Source organism: Lytechinus pictus, chromosome 3, assembly GCF_037042905.1.
Source record: "Lytechinus pictus isolate F3 Inbred chromosome 3, Lp3.0, whole genome shotgun sequence".
NCBI classification, from domain to species: domain Eukaryota; kingdom Metazoa; phylum Echinodermata; class Echinoidea; order Temnopleuroida; family Toxopneustidae; genus Lytechinus; species Lytechinus pictus.
In genome coordinates this window covers 40402287-40422040 of record NC_087247.1, presented here as the reverse complement: position 1 = coordinate 40422040, position 19754 = coordinate 40402287, and the positions used below count along the sequence as shown (strand labels likewise).

At 36.1% G+C, this 19754-nt stretch overlaps 1 protein-coding gene across 1 annotated transcript; it reads right to left on the bottom strand.

The window, feature by feature from the left end:
• Positions 1 to 9716: 9716 nt before the first annotated feature.
• On the bottom strand, positions 9717 to 13162 carry LOC129256323 (uncharacterized). The gene is made up of 3 exons (XM_054894562.2): positions 12202 to 13162; positions 10635 to 10771; positions 9717 to 9766 (listed from the first exon to the last, which is right to left on the bottom strand). The coding sequence occupies exons 1-3, from the start codon at positions 12792 to 12794 to the stop codon at positions 9717 to 9719; spliced, it is 780 nt and encodes a 259-aa protein (XP_054750537.2). The 5' UTR covers positions 12795 to 13162.
• Between the last annotated feature and the right edge of the window lie 6592 nt (positions 13163 to 19754).

Sequence of the window (19754 nt, the reverse complement as noted above, 5' to 3'; positions counted from 1 at the left end):
GTCTTGAGAGAGAACAACTTCTGTAGGGTGCCTCATTGAGATCATGGATTAGGGGAGCACACGTAGTGAAGTTCTATAAACTCCTTATTCTGTATACCTTTTGAAAATCTCTCTTGCTCTCTTGTCTAATTTATTTTTATTTTTTTCCGAGATTTTCAATACGGATGCGTATTGTTATCTTGTAATACGCTTCCTTGAAAATATTTATTTGTAAGTGTTATATTCTTTATTTTCATTTTTATTCTATTAATCAGCTGGCTTTGCTCGAATCACACCAGATCTCCTTTGTATGATGCGATTTATTTATCATTGATTATCACCAACACTCGTCTAAATTGGTACATATTTCTGACATATGTGTTTGTCTCTAGCTGTCTTTTTGTTTCTATCTTGTTTCTGTCATTCTATCTGTATTTGTCCTCCACTTCTTTGGGTCTCCATCTTCATATACCTCTACCCTCTTTAATTTCGTCATATTATCCTCCCACATGTGCAACCTTGTCTAGCTGTTCAGAGTTTATTTAATAAATGAGTCACGGTCATGCAAGGTTTGCAAAGATTAGTTTTTTTGCATTTGAAAATCTGTTATCTTTTAACAAACTCCCAGGGATGCGTGAACATGAAAGTTCTCCTATAAATATCCTTAGTTGATAGAAGCAGAGGAAATTCTTGTCGAGGACGATCAGTTATCGTCGAGATTCATTTCAACGTGGGAAATAATTTTTGTGAAAGTTTTATGGCCCAAATATCATATCAATACACAGTATTTTATATGAAATAAGAAAAGAAAAGACGGGTGGCAAACTTGTGTCACCAAATATTCCTTTTTCCATGTAATAAAGTAAGTAAACCGGCACACAAGGTCAACAACAACAACAATAATAATAAAATATATTTAATCGAAGAAATAGGCCAATATATGTGTACAGAACGGCACATCGGGAAGGAAATTAAGACTAAATACATGCCAAAACTATACGAAGATTAGACTATACTATACATGCTAGAGGAAAAATTGAAATTAATCTATAAGGAGGGAGACTGGTAATTATTACGGAGGAATTGCTGTTTTGACCTCATCTGAAATCGGAGGTGTTGGATCACAGTGATGGATGGAGCTATTATAGGGCTGTAATTAGGATGACACTGACGGCAGTTTGACCTTCAATTGACATGACTTTGAAGTATGGCCATACGCAGCAGATGGATGGGTATCTTGATTCACAAAATTTTCAAATGTTTTACTTTTCTATCGTGTTTTTTTTTTCAATTACCAGATCCTTCAATTTCAGTTCTTAACTACATTTTTTTAGCTCGGTCGATTCGCTCGCTTGTTTATGGGCCTATGTATTCTTAATAATTGTTTGCGTATCTTTGTCCCTCCCTCACCTTGGAAGAAAGTCCTACGTATGTACCCATTTTCAAGGATTATTAACAATCAAGACCATGACAGTGAATAGAGGAACAAAATCTGCATAACCAAAAGAAAATCAGAAAAAAAAAATACGAATTCAAGTCCAGTTGCTAATGATATCTGAGCGGTTTTTATAATTAATATGAGACCGTGATATCTAGAGGCTAGACATAATTAATCTGATATTAGAGATTGAATTTCGAGAGGACAGACGAGAATATTGAAAAGTAGGTCGAATTATAACCTCAAACTCAAAGACCGGAAGTTCCCCTCTCCCCTACTCACAACGTACTACAGTATGTTGTTTGAAGGTTTGCATGGTACGTGGCATGTACAATCGCTGATGTGGTTTACGGTGGAGTATTATAAAAACAGTGGATAGAAGAAGAAAAGGAATGGATAGGCGAGAAAGTGGAAATTTGAGAGTAGAGTAATCTTTCTTGAATGTAGTCCTGAAAAGGACTGTAAACCAGAACAGATTGATGAGATAAAACGTCCTGAAGACGGACAGTCAACCTGCCCGAAATTTCGAGTCTCTCTACTACTTCTGCTCATCATCTCTACTCGCCGACTCAAGCTAGCATCTCCTCATCCATCCTACTACTCAAGCTGTTTCAACTCATCAATCTCTACTGGTTTACAGTCCTTTTCAGGACTACATTCAAGAAAGATTACTCTACTCTCAAATTTCCACTTTCTCGCCTATCCATTTCTTTTTCTTCTTCTATCCACTGTTTCTATAATACTCCACATGGTGTACCGTAAACCACATCAGCGATTGTACTACAGTATATAGGAATTGCATTGGGTGTACAGAATGTTGATTCACAAATTTTCATATCTTTGGAAATGACTTGTGTTAATATATACAAAAATATCATAGAAATTATTTACAAATGCCTTTTAACAGATGTCATTGAATACGTTTTTACGATGGAATTAATAATATTCCCTTCCACAATGTAACATACCAGCTGTTTGGCAGATATGATGCATATTGAGATCAGTATTTCACAATAATATCGTGACAATGCAATTCAAAGGGACACTCCGGGCTGAAAAATATTTATATCTTAATAAATAGAGTAAGATTCACTGAGCAAAATGTTGAGAATTTCATTAAAATCGGATAACAATTAACGGAGTTATTGAATTTTAAAGTTTAGCAATATATATATATATAATATATATATATATATATATATATATATATATATATATATATATATATATATATATATATATATATATATATAATATATATATAATAGTTACCATATATTTATAACATATAATTATATGCACGTCATCATGAATATTCATTAGGTGGGCTGATGATGTCACATCCCCACTTTCCCTTTTCTTATGATATTAAATGAAATCATAATTGTTTGATATTATCATACATGTGTGAATAATGTGTTCTTTTAATATAAATGAATATCTAAGGCATTAAATCTGTTGTCAATCCAATTTTTTTAGTTCCTGGTAGAAATATTGAATAAACCTAATTTCATATAATAAAATACAAAAGAACAAGTGGGGATATTACATCATCAATTTGCTCATTGAATATTCATAAAGACATGCCTAAAACTGTTTCATCGGAATAATGCAAATCTTTAAAATGCCATAACTTTGTTATTCCTTGTCCGATTTTGATCAAATGTTTAGTGTTTTGTTTGTCTGATTTTCTTTATCTGTTTATATCCAATTTTTTTCAGACCGGAGCATCTCTTAAATGTCAAATAGTGAAGTGGCTACCAACCGCGTAGCCAGGATTTCATTTTGGAGGGGGCGGTAAATGCATGCGAAGCGTGCCAACACTTACAGACCGCGCTCCCTAGGGGGTGGGTGCAGGGAGGAGGAGTTTCCCCCTCCCTTTGCGAAGCGCGAAGCTTTTGGTGTTTCATAAATTAAAAATGAAAAGGAGCCGTCTCTCTTGTCTCTAGTACCTTTATCAGCTCCTATGCAGTTGACTATATTGTGATTTTGAACCTTGTTTTCAAAAGTGATTGTGAACGCACAAAAAAAGGAATACAATGGAGGAAATTAATATGATAATAACCCCGCGCGAAGCGCGGAAGCTGAAGCGTTTTATCATTTTTTTGCCATGAAAAGGGTCCCGAGAAAAGGGTATTCTCAATGATATATTGAATAATTCCCTGGGAAAGATCAGATTTGATTACAAACAATTTAGCGACAGTGCATATCTTTAACTCGCAAAACAGAGGAGAAAAAGTGTATATGCCGGGAGGAAGATATTCCTCCCCGCGCAGAGCAATGAAACTCTGGAATTTCAAAGAGCGGACGTTTCATCAAATGCAGATATCTCTAATACCCCATCGGCTCTAAATCAATTGATTTTCTAAGATTATTGAACTTCATTACAAGGAAAATAGTGCGCAAAAAGTGGAAACTTCTGTGATTTATTGAAATTATATAAAAAAGGATGCCTAATTTCTTTGACTTATCCTGAAGCGCTTCATTTTGAATTATAAAGAAACTTAAGTGTCATTCAAATTTCAAACTGAGGGCGCAAAACAGGACAGGAGATGAATGTGCAGGGAAATGACATGAAGTTTAATAGAATTTGATAAAAAATATTGTACTTTTTCATTTAATATGACACGAATTTTATACCTTCCTCTTTTAAAATTAGGAACCTGTTTGCCCCAAAATTATGGTTATTTACTAATGAGCTGAAAAGCGGGAGAAGTTGACTTTATGGAGGTGACAGCAGAAATTGATATAAAGATTTTACAGGCCAGTAGCCGACCCGACCAGAAGTTGCGCGATCAATTAAAAAAAGAAAGATAACTTCATAATTACTTCGGCCTAACCTTTCTCTAATTCCATGCCCTTATGTATACATTTGAACTTTAACTGGCAAGAAACACATATAGCTGAGGTGAAAAAACAGGGTTGGGAAACAATGGAGAACTTCAGTATTGTCATTTAACCGCGCGCAGCGCGGAAGCAAAATTCATATATAAATTTAGAGCAAGAGTGAAGGAGTTTCTCTTTTGAGAAAAAAAAGAATAAAAAGAAAAAAAAACACAAAGCTACCTTTCTTCCCTTTCCTCCCTTCCCTTTTCCTTTTCCCCTTCTTTTTTCCCTTTTTTTTTTCTTTTTGGGGACGTTTTTGGGGGGCGACCGCCCCCACCGCCCCCCTGGCTACGCGCCTGGTGGCTACACAGATTTAACATCTTTAGGACAATGACAATGCAAACAGCAAAATAGTAATATCGCCTCCAGACTTTTGTTTCACCAATGGGATATTACACTCAAACTCACGCGAACAAAACTATCACCACCTGGAGTTCATGCATCGCGATTCTGAAATTGGAAGCCGACATATCACGGGTCAGCGGTGCTCAAAGTGTCTCGAATGAGAGCTACCGAATGGATGTATAATGACCACTCAACAACCTCTGAGGCTCATCCTCAACAGGATATTAGATTAGTGAGAATAATCGTAGTGATGACCATACGACCCCAAACACCGTGCCCTCTTTATCCATCTTCCAGGTCACACAAGCAAAAGAAAGCAAGGTCAAATTATGACTTGTAGTCCCCATTGAAAACAAGAGATTTTACTTGTTTTATTGTCCATAATATAAGAGCAATTAGGGCTCATATACTGACCTCAAATGACAGGACATGTGACGTAGGTATGAAAATAGTAGACATTGATAAGGCAGTATAGACGAAGTGGATGTGAATCATAATAACTTTGTCATTGCAAAAAGGTTATCGGTATTGTTTTATTATAGATCCAGTATTATCGTAATTAGACATTTTGACGTTAAGATACACACACCCACATCGTTTACATGGAGATGTTTATGAAAACACCGGCCAACATAAGATGAAGGTGATGTTCAGAAACATTTGTATTTAATAGAAATATTATACTCTTACGTCAGAGGTTTAGCATAATATTTATTGTTGCTACTACGTCACTCAAACTTTGTCAACTGTATATCTTCTTGAAAAAAGTGTTTAAATTACAATTGACCTATGGGCGACACTAAAAATCAAGATCTGAATATGTTATTATGAAAGATCAATGACTGCAATGTTTTTTTTTCTCCATCGTAGAAACCAATACATATATGAAATTAATATTTTCATGACATGTAGTACCTCTGGAAAATTGTACAATTTAGAATGAAAAGATATATCGGAAGTATTGTGTGTAGTTTAAAAAAAATTGTTAAACATTTATGCATTCCTCTTTCTTTAAGTTTTCGGAAACTATGTAACTAACACATTGTCTTATATGAACATGGCTGATTCGCCATGTTCGCTGTAATAATTAGCATACCATAGTCAGACATTACAGCCGTATGAATGGTACTAGTCAAGCTGTTTAATGGCATATCCCTCCTTATGTTAATAATCATGAACCAAGTCTACGTCATATTTGCGATTTTGTATGAACACAAAACAATCGAGATTTCTTTATGTTCTCTTTGTGTACGCATATCAGTATAAGTAAACAGAATCCATCTACCGTAAGGAAAAATCTGCAGTTCAGCACAGAGAGCAAGTAAAAAATATACCTTTCAAATTAATTATCAATAATGATCAATTTCGTAAAATAAATTAGCGGCCAAAAATCTAATCGGCCAGTTATTAAAGGGCAATCCGTGACAATCAAAAGGTTGCAAAATACATCTCAATTGTTGTAACACCGAAAACACCACTTTTGTGAAAACTTTGGAGGAACAGTCCCCCCACCCTTCCCCCCGCCAACCAGTGGGCCAGTGCAGGTTGGGATAGAGGGGGTTGGCACCAGGGTGTTCGATTCAGAGAAGGTGTTTTAAAATTACAACACTTTATAAAGCCAACCGCAATCATTAAGAGAATACGTTGATATCAAGTCACTCCATTTTGACACGGATCAGGATAACAAACATGTCGGTCCATACGCCAGTTCTTTTGCGCCCTACACGTTGGGGGTTTTATGTCATTCGCATGATCATGCAGGCTCTTTGTTTCCTCATAATTCCTTTCTGCTTTTATAATCATGAGACCATATAAATTATATGATTAATTCCCCACTTAATGATTTTTTTTTCTCAATCCCTTTTCTATCTTTTTATTCACATGAATCGCAGGCGCCCTCCTTCCCACGATAACGTTGGAACGGGTTGATCATGTAATTTTATTTAGTGGTCTTTGATAGAGACATTAATTTTGGTATCTATTTTTACATTTGAAGCAATCATACGCCAAACATATATTTTGTTCAAAGTAAATCCGCTAAGGGAACATATCAAACCTTTTTTTTCTGCCAAAGATGTCCGTGTTTATGGTGAAATTTACAACCCTCCAAATCCGAGGGCAGATAGACTCGATATTAACCACAGCATCATGTGACTATGCATGTCAGTGTCTCGGTAATTTCCATGGAAATTCCCCTGAGGACTTTTCTTCAAAAAGCCATCCGTCTCTAACTAATTTATAGAACATCGGAAGCTCGTTTTGTATCAACTGATACTGGGGGTCAGAGGAAAGGAATAAGGTAATTTTCTGATGATTACCAATATCATGACCACGTGACGGACTTTCAATTTCTTTCGTCTGCTATCTAAGGGTCAGAATGTCAGCATCGGTTTCCCCCTCCTACTGTGACGTCACAGACGACCTGTTGGTTTATCCCCCACCACATACCCTGTGGCCTTGCCTACGTTAATGACGTTGGCAAAAAAAATGCTCAAGAAAGAGATAAATTAGTACGATCATACTTTTGCACTTTTAGGCTTAGCGAATGATTTAATATCTGCCCCTGATTGTTATTGGTTTGTATGATAAAACTCCCAAACGTATAAAACACTCTTTTTATGAAGACGTTCATCTGATACTGAGTTAATAATCAGGGGTAAAGAACTAAAGAATATAATTATTACGATAGGTGGTGACGCAGAACGTTGTTCTCTTATGAAATACTTTTTTCTTAGTTGCAATAATACATTTATTCTAAACCTTGTACAATCTTTATGTAGGCTATAACAGTCAAAGTTGACATACGGTAGCTTCAACACTCGCAAAGACACCATCAAGTTCATAGGAAGAGCATTCTAAATACATTAATGAAGTCCCCCCGGGTGTTGCCATAGAAACACTTCCGGGTAAGGCTAAAATAACCAGCTTCAAATCGGCTGGGCCATGTTCAAATTGCGTTCCATTCGAGGGAATTTCCTTTCTATAATTACAGACAGTGTGTGTTAGGATATGGTTGTCTGCCTGCCACAACGTCTAGTAACGATATGTCATCTTCCTGATCAGAAACAAACCAGGGCGATGAGGAGGTGATGCTAAAAATATAAAACATTGTTGGAAAAACTAAAATAATGTTTTGCAGCCCCAGGAAATGTTTTTATTTTAAGGTCGATTTTTTTTTTAATTTTCATCTTTGCGGGTACGATAATAATGATGGTGATGATAGTAGTAATAATATCATAGAGTTGATATAACATAGAGACAAAAATACTACTAAATAATGATAACAGCAATAACAATAGTGATAATAGTAATGATAATGATGATGATATAATCATCATAATAATACTACGTAAATAATATAGAATAGTCAAAATTATACCAACAAAAACAATTATAACAATTATCATGGCATGACGTTATCGTACGTGAAATACGTTCTGATAAACGCAAGTACTGTAAGAGAAAAAAACAAAAAAGTAGTGACTTGTCCGAGTGTGCTAGGGAGAGACATGCTGCTTGAAGAACTAATGCCTTTTCAGAGCTGCCCCCTCTCTCTCTCTCTCTCTCACCTCTCCCATCAATACCTTTGTCAAGTAATCCCTGTTGTTATCATCCATAAAGCTCACGTGTACTGACTCATATCCTTACCATTCAACCTTCTCTTTAGTTCATTCTCCCTGTCATTTCCACTTTATGTCTTTGTAGTCCTGAACCCCTGTTAGATTCGTAATAGGTCCATGGTTAGATTAACGTATTCGACAGGGTGTTCTTTTTACGACATTATGTTTCTATCTTTAGCTCTTTGGTTTGCGGGTGATACAGTAGGGGCGTGTGGCATTTATTCCCAAGGGCTTTTAAAACTCCTGACTTAACACTCACTCAGGAAAGGCACTCCTCAAATTAAAAAAATGAAACTGATCTCACTAACGAAAGGCTTGAGTATTACTGTTTAAACCACTTGATTTTGTTCAAACTTTGTAAGTTATTCTACTTGTAATGACACAATTACGATAGATCATTTTAACACGTTCTTGTCATCACAGATTAGAGATAACAACCCGTTTCTGTTTATTTCATCCCCATATATACATAAAAATTGATACTTTCCTTTTGTTTGATTTTTATATTTGGTTCCGAAATACATATTTTTTTCTCGGATAATTTTTTCTCAAGGAAATTTGACTCACAGAGCTTTACTTTTACAGTTACGTAAGATGTTTAAGATCTTTACAAAATTGTATTGATCACGTTTTGTAATGAAGAGGTCATTCAAAATTTATAGCAAAAACAATTAAAGTATTATCTGATTCTAGAATAGTAGACATTCAAAATACACGTACGTGATGTAACCACCCTTATTCGTCTCTAAAAAATAACATCCTTTCCGAATCAAACGACATAAGCCTATTATCGTAACGCCTATTCAGTCGTAGTATTGTGTTCTGTTTAAAAAATATCCCTTTTCCATTTATTGATTTGATCTCATAAGTATCATATCACATTTCCGGACAAAAAAAAATCGAACTTATTACTTTCTCGTATTACATGATAATCTATAACAATCACTGCTGTTATGAAACAGACAATTATAGCAAAAGGCTTATCTATATTATACTGATTAAAAAATGGCCCTTGCGGATTAATTCGTTCTGATGAAGTTTCAGATTAGTACCTAGTACTTATATACAAAATAAGCTTACTGTTTCTGTTCTGTTTATGTATGGTTTAATCATCTAATCTAACGTAAATATTTTCGCATTTCCATGGAGCTTATCATGGGTTCATCTATTAAAAGTATACACAACATAAATAAACAAATAATTAACAGGGTCATACAATTTTAGTCTCATCCAAGATGATAGTGATCAGAAATATGTCACGGCAACAGGCACAGGAAAGTTGAAAATATATAAACAAGAATATGAAGTTAAAATCGCTTTCATTTTATGTCAGCGTCTTCTTCGGCTTAAAAAGGTATTAATTCCCTATTCTGTACCTCAGCAATGTAAGACCACATCATGTTGAAGGATATTCAGTTGGGGATTATGAGTAAGCTTTAAAGATCTCTTTATTTTTCTACTGTAATGTGTCTGTCTGGTTTCTTATTGAACATTGACGCTATAGGAAGATGAGAAGGGATGTTACAAGAGCTTTACAAGCAAGGTTAAAAAGATAAACAAAAATTTGTTAAGAAACTATATTAAACATTATTTTCATTCTTCACACCCGCGTGTTTTTGTCTCATGATATTTGAAATAGTGACCTACCTTGGATTTCTCTTTGTCTGCACGTCTGTCTGTCTTTCTCTCCTTGCCAATCTCTGTCTCACATACCCCCCTTCCCGAAATATTCCCTTCTCTGTGTCTTCTATCTGAATACGGCCCCCCACCGGATCCCTATTTTTAACCAGTGGTAATATACCCTTTAATATTAATACAATTTTTGCAAGAAGCTCGTCACTAACTTGATGTTGAAAGATTTGCATTTGCACATGCGTTATTATAACGTCATCTCGTATGATGAACGTGTAATTTTTATCCAATAATTTAAATTGCTTTCACTTGAATGATAAATAATTGTTTCAAATAAATACTTTAATTGGTGTTTAATTGTTACTACTTCCTAATGAATCATAATTATGTACCCCTATCTATGTTTGTCTTTCCCCTGCGTACCTATCTCCTTACCTTCATTCTTCCCACCCTCTCAACTTTTCCCTTTCCTCCTCTCCTGTTACACACACACACCCACACACACATTATATTTCTCCCACAACCCTACCCCTAAACACCTAGTTCCATGCCCCCCCCCCTCTCTCTCTCGCTCACTCACACACACACACCCAGCCTCACACACTCATCCTTCCCATCATCAAACCGCACACACACACACATGCCCCAATATACCTCACACCCGTCAGTATACCCCCTTCACATATTTTATTATCTTCGCTCTCCCTTTTTTGTGTGTGTACAGTACGTCTTACCTTGTGGGATATTGACGATACCCATAGTAATTCCTGCGATCAAATCAGCTGAAAGCCACTGCCTGAATTTATAAGCAGGTAACCACTTGCAGACCGGTAGCACCGACTGAACAGATGATTTTACGGCTTCCCCACAGCTGAAAAAAAATATATATATATTATTTACTTGACAGTGAACCACGACACCACGATGAATTGAATAAATAGAGAAATATCTCGAATGCATTCAATTCAATTTCAGTTTATTAGAAATTCTATCAACAGTGGATGTAAAAAAAGGATGTCTCCTACTTGAAAGTTTTACCCGCTTTAAAAAACAATGAAGAATATACATAAATATATATATATATATATAAATATATATATACATACATACATATATATATATAAGAAGCACTTTGTCATGTCTGTAGAATCACAAAGAGTTTTATTAACGATCATTTCACAAGTTTCATGAGAAATCAAACCATCATGGCAAAAAAAGGGGACAAAAAGAAATATTTGATGCTTTAATAAATGTACTAAAACTTTGATTGTGTGACGTCAATGAATCTCTGAATAACATAACGCCGTATGATGCATCTTTCATTTTTCATAAGTGATTCATGTAGAAATGATGTTGGGGGAAGACTGGACACTTATTCAAGAGGAATCAAATAAATGAACATTTTATTTAAAAGAGAATTTGGTACTAAATCATTTAATAATGTTTTCTATATGGGCGTCTATAACGTTAAGTTCTAGATATCTGTTAATATTACCCACCAATTAGCATCTTTAAAAAGTCTTTTTAGGAAATAAACTATTTCAAGAAATATTTTCACAGATTTATCCTTAAATCTTAATGTTCATTTGCAACTAAATCTAAATTGTTGAAATTCATTTATGCTGGTATCAATAAAAAAAAAACCCATTAAACTCAACTCGTTTTATCAATGCTAACCACCGTTAATTGCGCGATATGAATTTACAAAGTAGGCCAATTGATTAACCGATGATAAATACAATACATCTAAACCTGAAGGGATTCCTTATGGATCTAGTAATGAAATACCTGTCTGTTTAAAATCTGTTTCTTATCTTTATAGATCTGGGATGCACACTGCGTCCGATAGTGTGATAACTGAAAAAGTGGTGTAATGAATGCTCTATTTCATTTTGTTGATCGTAATCAAAGCGCGAACGTCGTTTGATCTAGTATACTCTTATCATGATGCCTCTTAAGTAGAACGTAAAACGTTATTCTTATTTGGGATAATTTTGTATTTTCACTCAAATACTAGTTCTGATTTTTAAAGCATTTTCCCTGGCTGAAACTAAACGTTCAAGGATGCATACAAGCGAGGGACCAATGCGACCATTTTCACTTTGAAGGTGGATTTTGATATCGATTTCTTTTAGATTAGAATGAAAAGATCAGGTGAATCCTTTAGGATTAATAAATGTGAAAATTTGCAATAAAAATCGGGTTTTAAGAATACATGAACGGTTTCATATGTCAGGATTCTTGCGAATTACCATGTATCATCAAAAATATGTTCTTTTACATTCCAACTTTATGACTTACTGGAATTGCTTGAATCTCTTCTCTATCCTTTGCCTCGCTGTCTTATGTTCTTGATGCGGCGTATACTTGTGATTGAACTCAAGGTTAGTATACACCGGTCTGCTGACATTCATCTTCAGTTGTCCTGGGGAAAGTGGTTTAGTGGGACGGTCTTCGGCACTGGAGACGGTATCCTTACTCTGACGCTTTCGTCGATCTCGTCGATCTCTACGATCTCGACCACCTCCATTGCCATCACCGTCGCCATCACCTCCTCCTAACCCACTACTTCTTCCATCACTACCACCATCACCTCCACCTCCACCTCTACCTGCATCATAACCACCGGTACCAATTGTATCAAGACCTGTTCCTAGACTGCCATATCCGTAGTTAGCATTGCCATTGAGTGGAAAGTTGTTGGTTCGAGTAATACCATTACTCATGGGTATAGCCACACCGCCACTGCCGCAGCGCACATCTCCTCCCATTCCTCCATTCCGCTGGGTGCTTAGATCTCCATTCCGAAATTCACAGAAATCGGGAAGATCACGAAAATCGCTCAAGTCTGGGTGCGAATTTTCAACTTTAATTGTAAAATCCCGATTAGACATGATGCATTTGTCCCGTCTAGCCAATCTTTTGAGTATAAGAAAGAATGAATCACGGCTGCGCTTAATGATGGTGGATGAACAGAAGCCTAGCTTCCTTAATATGTAAGTGATCAATCAAGAGCTTCGAATTGGTGAATTGCTGATGCACTGGTTAGTAAGCTGTAATGTCTTTGCTTTATCTCCAGACTAACGCGTATCGAAGAAGAGCCTAGGTCCAGTTATATACTGACGGAGAACATAGCTGTTGCAACTGAAATCTAAACTCGGGAGATTGAAAATAATTAACAAAGAAGACACAAACCAAACAAAGTTAGGTTTCCTTTTAGTCTCAGACTACACCTGGTAGCAGCGAATGTTCAGTCAACTGTGTTCCAATGCGAGTAAAACGCAAATGAAAACCTATATGAAACATTTCAAATCATGTGTTGCTTCCAGGACGGTGACTCCTGTCAAACCCCCATCCCTCTGCGGCAACAAAGGAGGTAGAAAGATCGGCTTGCTGACGGGTTTCTATGACGAATATCAAGGGTTGTTTTTGATTCGCTGTGGTAGTTACACCAAGTGTAAGCATGCGCGGTGGCAATGATGGGCGGGGCCTACAAGGGGTTCCTCATCCGATCCGTGTGTACCCCCTAACAGGACGTGAGGGTGCCCGTGTGTGTACGTGTGAATACTCTCGTTGAGTGGGTGGGGAGGGGGTGAGCTGGCCAGGGAAGCCAAAAAGACCTGGAAGTTACAGAGAGATGAATAATATATCCATGACTTTCTTTGATAGGACTGAACTCAAGCGAAGTTCGAGGACGCCTGTTTTCCCTTTTGGGATGTAACGCGTGATCATGAAAATGACAATGTGGTTGTTGATTAATTAATACATTAACCCAGTACTAATTATATTCATCCAGGTGATATACAAAGCCTCGTTTATTTATTTTGGAGCCGAATATTCCTATCATAAAAATAGTTTTAGTATTATAAAAAAAAAGTTTTAGCAGATACATTGCACTATTCATGTAGGGAGAACCAAATTTCCAAGTGACATTTTTTTTGGCAACCTGTTGGACTGATCCGTGAGCCAACACCGCATCTTGGTTTTCTTTAAATAGCTTTACCGCACTGTGGTTATATCCATTAATAAAGTTAAATTTATCTCAACATACTGACCCCTCCCCCACTGACATATCCCCCTTCTTTTAATCTAGAATTCGCTTCCATTTCCCCCTTTAATAACGTTTATCTTAGTTGGAACATGTCACATATTGACAGATCAGAGAGGCTGCAATGCTATTTGTTCTTTTTTTGTCTTATATATTTTCGTCATAAAAGTTGCATAATAAGAATTGAAAAGTGACAGACTAATGAGTATCACTAGCTGACGATGGATAATTGTTGTGTAGTCTGACATAACTCTTTTAAAATATCTTTTAAAGGTAGATGCATTCGCTCATAAACTGTAATGAATTGATTGAAATGTTATATCATTAAGTAATCTCCTATCAAATTGGAGAGTGGAACTGATCCCACTTTTTATAATAATTTATTTACTTTAAAGGTAATTTTCGTGCTACGATAAATCTACTACTACTACTACTTCTTCTACTACTATACTAACGTATACTACAACAACAACAACTACTACTACTACTGCTGCTGCTACTACTACTACTACTACTACTACTATTACTACTACTACTACTACTATACTATTACTAATACTACTGTTGTTACTACTATTTCTTCTTATTATATACTGCTATTTCTTCTTCTCCTACTACTATTGTACTACTACTAATACTAATACTACAACAACAACAACTACTACTACAACTACTACTACTACTTCTACTAGTACTTCTACTACTACTACAACAACTTCTACTACTGCTTCTACGTCTACTAATATGCTACTACTACTTCTTCTTCTTCCACTTCTACTACTATACTTCTACTTCTACTACTACTACTACTACTACTACTACCACTACTACTACTACTACTACTACTACTACTACTACTACTACTACTACTACTACTACTACTACTACTACTACCACTACTACTATATACTACTACTATGTATCCCTCTTGTCTTATGTTCTCATTTTGATATGCACTCGGTTCTACGATACAGCTTGTAATTTTTGTTGACAGAAGTCCGATAGGGGTTCGATCCATCCACTTCCCCTTCATGCATCCGGTCGGCTACACCAACGTAGTAAACTAGATTTGTCATAGAGTGATGTATGCAATTATCACCTATCACCATTAACATGCATTTAAGTTATGTCACAGTCAAAATGAGAGAGCTAGTAGATATATACCCTAAACGTTTGCATGTTAATGGTAATGGTTACCATAGACATTTCTACTATATCAGTTCTAAACAAGACAAGAACGTAATTGAACTAAATTCTAATTTATTTTATTTATTATTTTCTTTTGCATTCATAACATTCGTATATCATACTTTCACTACATAACAAACATAATCTATTGGTTACTGTTTTTGTCATGAATCATAGAGAAAAAATGGACTAAATAAAATTTCATTTTAAACATACATGATCTACTACCAAACAATTTTGATATTTACGATTTGCTGGAGAAGGATTGTCATTGTAAGCATTTTTACATCGATATTATTAAAAACTGTATTTTTTATTTTGAGGGTTTTTTTATATTGATTTCAATTTTTAATGAATCCATTTTACTGAAACAAAAATATTAAACAAAGTTTACTTTTAATATATTATAACAAAGACTCAAAAGTAGAATATTACCAAAAGGTACATTCATGATATTTGTATACAGAAAAAAAATATCCCTATCAGAAACCTCGATGTATGTCACTGACAAATTCGATAATGAATGCCAACTAAAATTTCATAGAATTCGACTCAATGTTCAGTTAGTTAATGTTTGAATAATGCTTAGGCTCGGTCACACCGCTCGAACTTTGTTGGAGCGTTCCTTGAACGGTAGGGAGAGGGGGGCGAATTTCGACAACGCTCGTCACCGCGCAAAAAATGGGGAAAAGTTTTGAAAACACGGGCGTTGCCTTAGCGGTGCACCGCTGAAGCCGGCGTTGCTTTAGCGTTGGTTTAACGGTAGCGGGCGGTGGTTAAGCGGTGACGCGATCGAGCGTTGATAGAGTGTCGTTCTGTGCATGCGGGCGTTGGCTCAGCGGGGATTTAAAGTTGGTTTAGCGGCATAACGCTTTTGACCGCAGAGCTGAACGGATCACTTTGATAGAAGTTCAGCTCGATTCCAAATGGGCTCCTGGTCCTTTTCTCCTCGTATTTATAGCCAAATTCTGGTCCCGCTCCGACACCTCCATACCAACGCCAACCCAAAGTTCATCACCGCAATGGATCGCTGCTTCAACGCCCGACACCGTTCCAACAATCCCGTGTCCGCTCGTAAAACGCTTACAACCGCTCCACCAAAGTTTGTGCAACGTATAATCACCGCCCGAGCAAAGCTGGCGAAGCAGCGGTGGTCCAGCGTTTAAGATATCTGCGTTGGCCTAGCGGACCCAAGCGTCCACGAACTTGCGTCTAGCGGCGCCAAACTTTGACTGCGCGTTGTTGGAGCGCAGGTGAACTATGCCGGAGCGGAAAATTACCCGCTCCTCACTGCTCGCAATATTTTGTGCAGCTCAAAACTTTCGGAGCGGACCATCAGCGGTGGCCGAGCGTATACGGCGTTGCCTTAACGGGGGGGGGGGGGCACTGTTAAACGGTGGTGAACGGTAACGAGCGGCGATGATATTGTTCACCGCTCCAGGAAAGCTCCAGCAAAGTTCTAACGGTGTGACCGAGCCTTTGAAGGGATGGTCCGGGCTGAAAATATTTATATCTAAATAAATGGACTAAAATTCACAAAGCAAAATGCTGAAAATTTCATCAAAATCGGATAACAAATAACGAAGTTATTGAATTTTAAAGTATATCAATATTTTGTGAAAACAGTTACATGCACATCGTCGTGAATTTTTATTAGGTGGGCTAATGATGTCATATCCCCACTTTCCTTTTTCTTATGCTATTTCATAAAATCATATAATTGTTTCATTTTTTATACATGAGTAAATGATGTGTCTCCATTATGATGAAATAAGTTGCGGAAATAAATAACTAATGCACTTAATCAGTTGTCAATCCAATTGTTTTAGTTCTTGGTAGAAAATTTTTGAATAAGCCTAATTTCATATAATAAAATACAAAAGAACAAGTGGGGATATGACATCATTAGGCCACCTAATGAAAATTCATAAAGACGTGCCTAGAACTGTTTCACCGGAATAATGCCAATCTTTAAACTTCAATAACTTAAATTCAATTCAATTCAAAAATGGTCTTTATTGATAATCAATCATTGTTAACAATGATACATGAAAAAACAGCAGGAGCTGGAAAAATCATGTTTACAAGTTGGTGTCGGCACAATTGAATACATAGTAAAAATACAGTAAAATGCATTAAAAAGGCTATACATTTAAAAGTTAATACAATCTAGATAAAGCATAAAAGGCAATGAATGAATGAAAGAATGTAACACGATAATGGCAGACTTGAAGGAGAGGAGACTGACACTTATTTCAATGACAAAAATAATTGTATGGTGGGGTGGGGATGACCATTTTGCATTGCTTTCCTGGTCGGCACACTCATCTTTTGTTGAGTATGTCAACCAAAAAAGGCAATGGACAGTTTTCAAATCTTGTTGTTCTTATTGGAAATTGTTGATAGTTGTTTTTACGACGAAGTTATTTCTTATCCGATTTTGATAAAGTTTTTATAATTTTGCTCTGTGAATTTTACTCTATTTATTGAGATATATATATTTCCAGCCTGGACCATCCCTTTATAGAATATAACGAGACTATATATACTCCTGTAATGCAAGCTAAAATGGGGGGGGGGGGTTGTGGATTAATGCAGAGGTTCTAGGTTTGAACTCCGGTCACGTCTTTTGGGTGGTGACGTTAAAGGTCAGTCGCAGACGTATATAAATAATCATTATCTGATTGATAAACGTCTGTGAAAAGTCAGAGGGGCTTTAACGCATTAACTTTGGACAGTGGTGTATCTACATTTTGTGTTCGTTCTTGACTGCCCCTATAATATACTTTCGAATAATGGGGAGGGGGGCAACGTGACAAAGCTTGGAAAGTTAAACCATAAAACATATTTCTCTTAAATTTTGCCCTTGAAACTAATACAAAAAACAACAAAATTGAAATTGAATGGTAGATGTTATATATAAGAAGAATTGTAGGAGCAATTACATTCATTTATTTAGTTATTTCCTCTTTAAGGATATTCATAGCATATAATGATTAAGAATGTTCCGGAATGTCTTAGTAAAGCTTTGTTAGGTATGTCTACACATATTGAAAGGCTGAGGAATTTTGTTATTTCTGAATAGAGACTGCAACACAAAAGGGATTCCTAATGGTAGTGAAAAGGACAATAGAATTAGCTATTTTGTTTACATTATTAATTTCACTGAGGTCATTCAAGAATGTTCTAAAATCAGACTGCTCTAGAAATTGGCAGAATGTTCTTTTTGTAGACAATACTAGAAACTTCCAGAATAGTGAACACTAGAAGCTTCCAGAATAGTGAATAATTTGTATATAAGCTGGCAGTTTCTTCAAGGACATCATCACATCACATCAGATCAGAACTCAGAGTTTCACGCCAGACTTTATGTCAGAGCATGGTTTATTTTCAACTGGAATACAACATTTATCTTCTGTGGAATTATTTGCACGCCATCAATGAACTGTTTGCAGTTACTTTGAGAGAGGAATTGTCAATTCTCATCGAGATCATCAACCTGTTTTAATGAACGCTTTTCAACCCAAGGATTGCTGAAATTGACTGTTAATCATCATCAACATCGTCTGCACGGACATTTCAACTCGTTACAGTGACTTTTGTTATTCATCGTGCTTCAACATCAATTTCATCATCAACATCATTGCGAACTTTAGGAATCTTCGCCAACTGACTTGGATTTTATTTGGACTATCATAACCTTGTAAGATGTTTTTGTTTTTGTTTTTTTGATTGATATATTTCCTTTAATAAAAGAAAGGAAATCAAATTTAAAACTAAATTTTCATTGTTATTTGTTGCAGTATCGTAACATAGATATCATCATGATTATCAAAAACTTGACATTATTAAACGCTTTCTGTTCTTTAATATTAAAAACTAAGAGTAAAAGAAACGAAGTCCTTGGCAAATGCACATGACCTAAAAATCCCACGGCGATAAAATTAATCTTTTAAATTAACCTTTACAAATCTTATCTTATCTCAAATTATGTAGAATTTTATTGGTCATGAAAACAAAGCTATTCTATAACGAGAGAGCAAAGCGACCGAGCCCCAGGACCCAAGAAAACTGAGCTAAACCCTCAATACCTCCCTAAGGTTTTTCTCTGTCACATTCTCTTAATTTCTCCACTTTCTTTTTCCAGTTTTGCGTATTTTGCACCCCCCCCCCTCAAATTGCTACTTTCACATTTGTATTGAACCTTTAAAATTGCTCCAAACTCTGGACCCTGATCAACAGGGCACTGGGAACGATTTTAGAAGAGGGGGCGCTGGTTTTGAAGAAAAAAAATGACAAGCAAGTGAAAAAAAAAGTTCTCGTTACAAATTGAAGGTGATTTGGTCAGGAAAAAAAAATGACAAGAAAAAAAGGGGGGACGGTTCTCGTGTTACAAAATGAAGGTGATTTTGGTCAAATTTCTACTTTTTAGCACACCAACCTTATTAGCCGGGGTGCTGCCTATGGCATGTATGGTGTATAACATACGCAGCACCCCTAGACAAATCTTGGGGTGCTTCAGTACACCAACTTCTCAGGGCCATGCCGATTTAAAGTATCAATATGTTTCATGTATTCACTTATGGAGGGCTTTTTGCGATCCCTAAAAGTGCAGCCA

Excerpts from the sequence above, each read along its gene's own strand:
- LOC129256323 (XM_054894562.2), bottom strand. The coding sequence starts at position 12,794 with ATGTCTAATCGGGATTTTACAATTAAAGTTGAAAATTCGCACCCAGAC. Across the intron at positions 10,772-12,201 it reads AAGAGATTCAAGCAATTCCA|CTGTGGGGAAGCCGTAAAAT; the intron begins GTAAGTCATAAA and ends ATTTTTTTTCAG. Across the intron at positions 9,767-10,634 it reads TATCGTCAATATCCCACAAG|CGTCAATGTTCAATAAGAAA; the intron begins GTAAGACGTACT and ends ATCTTCCTATAG.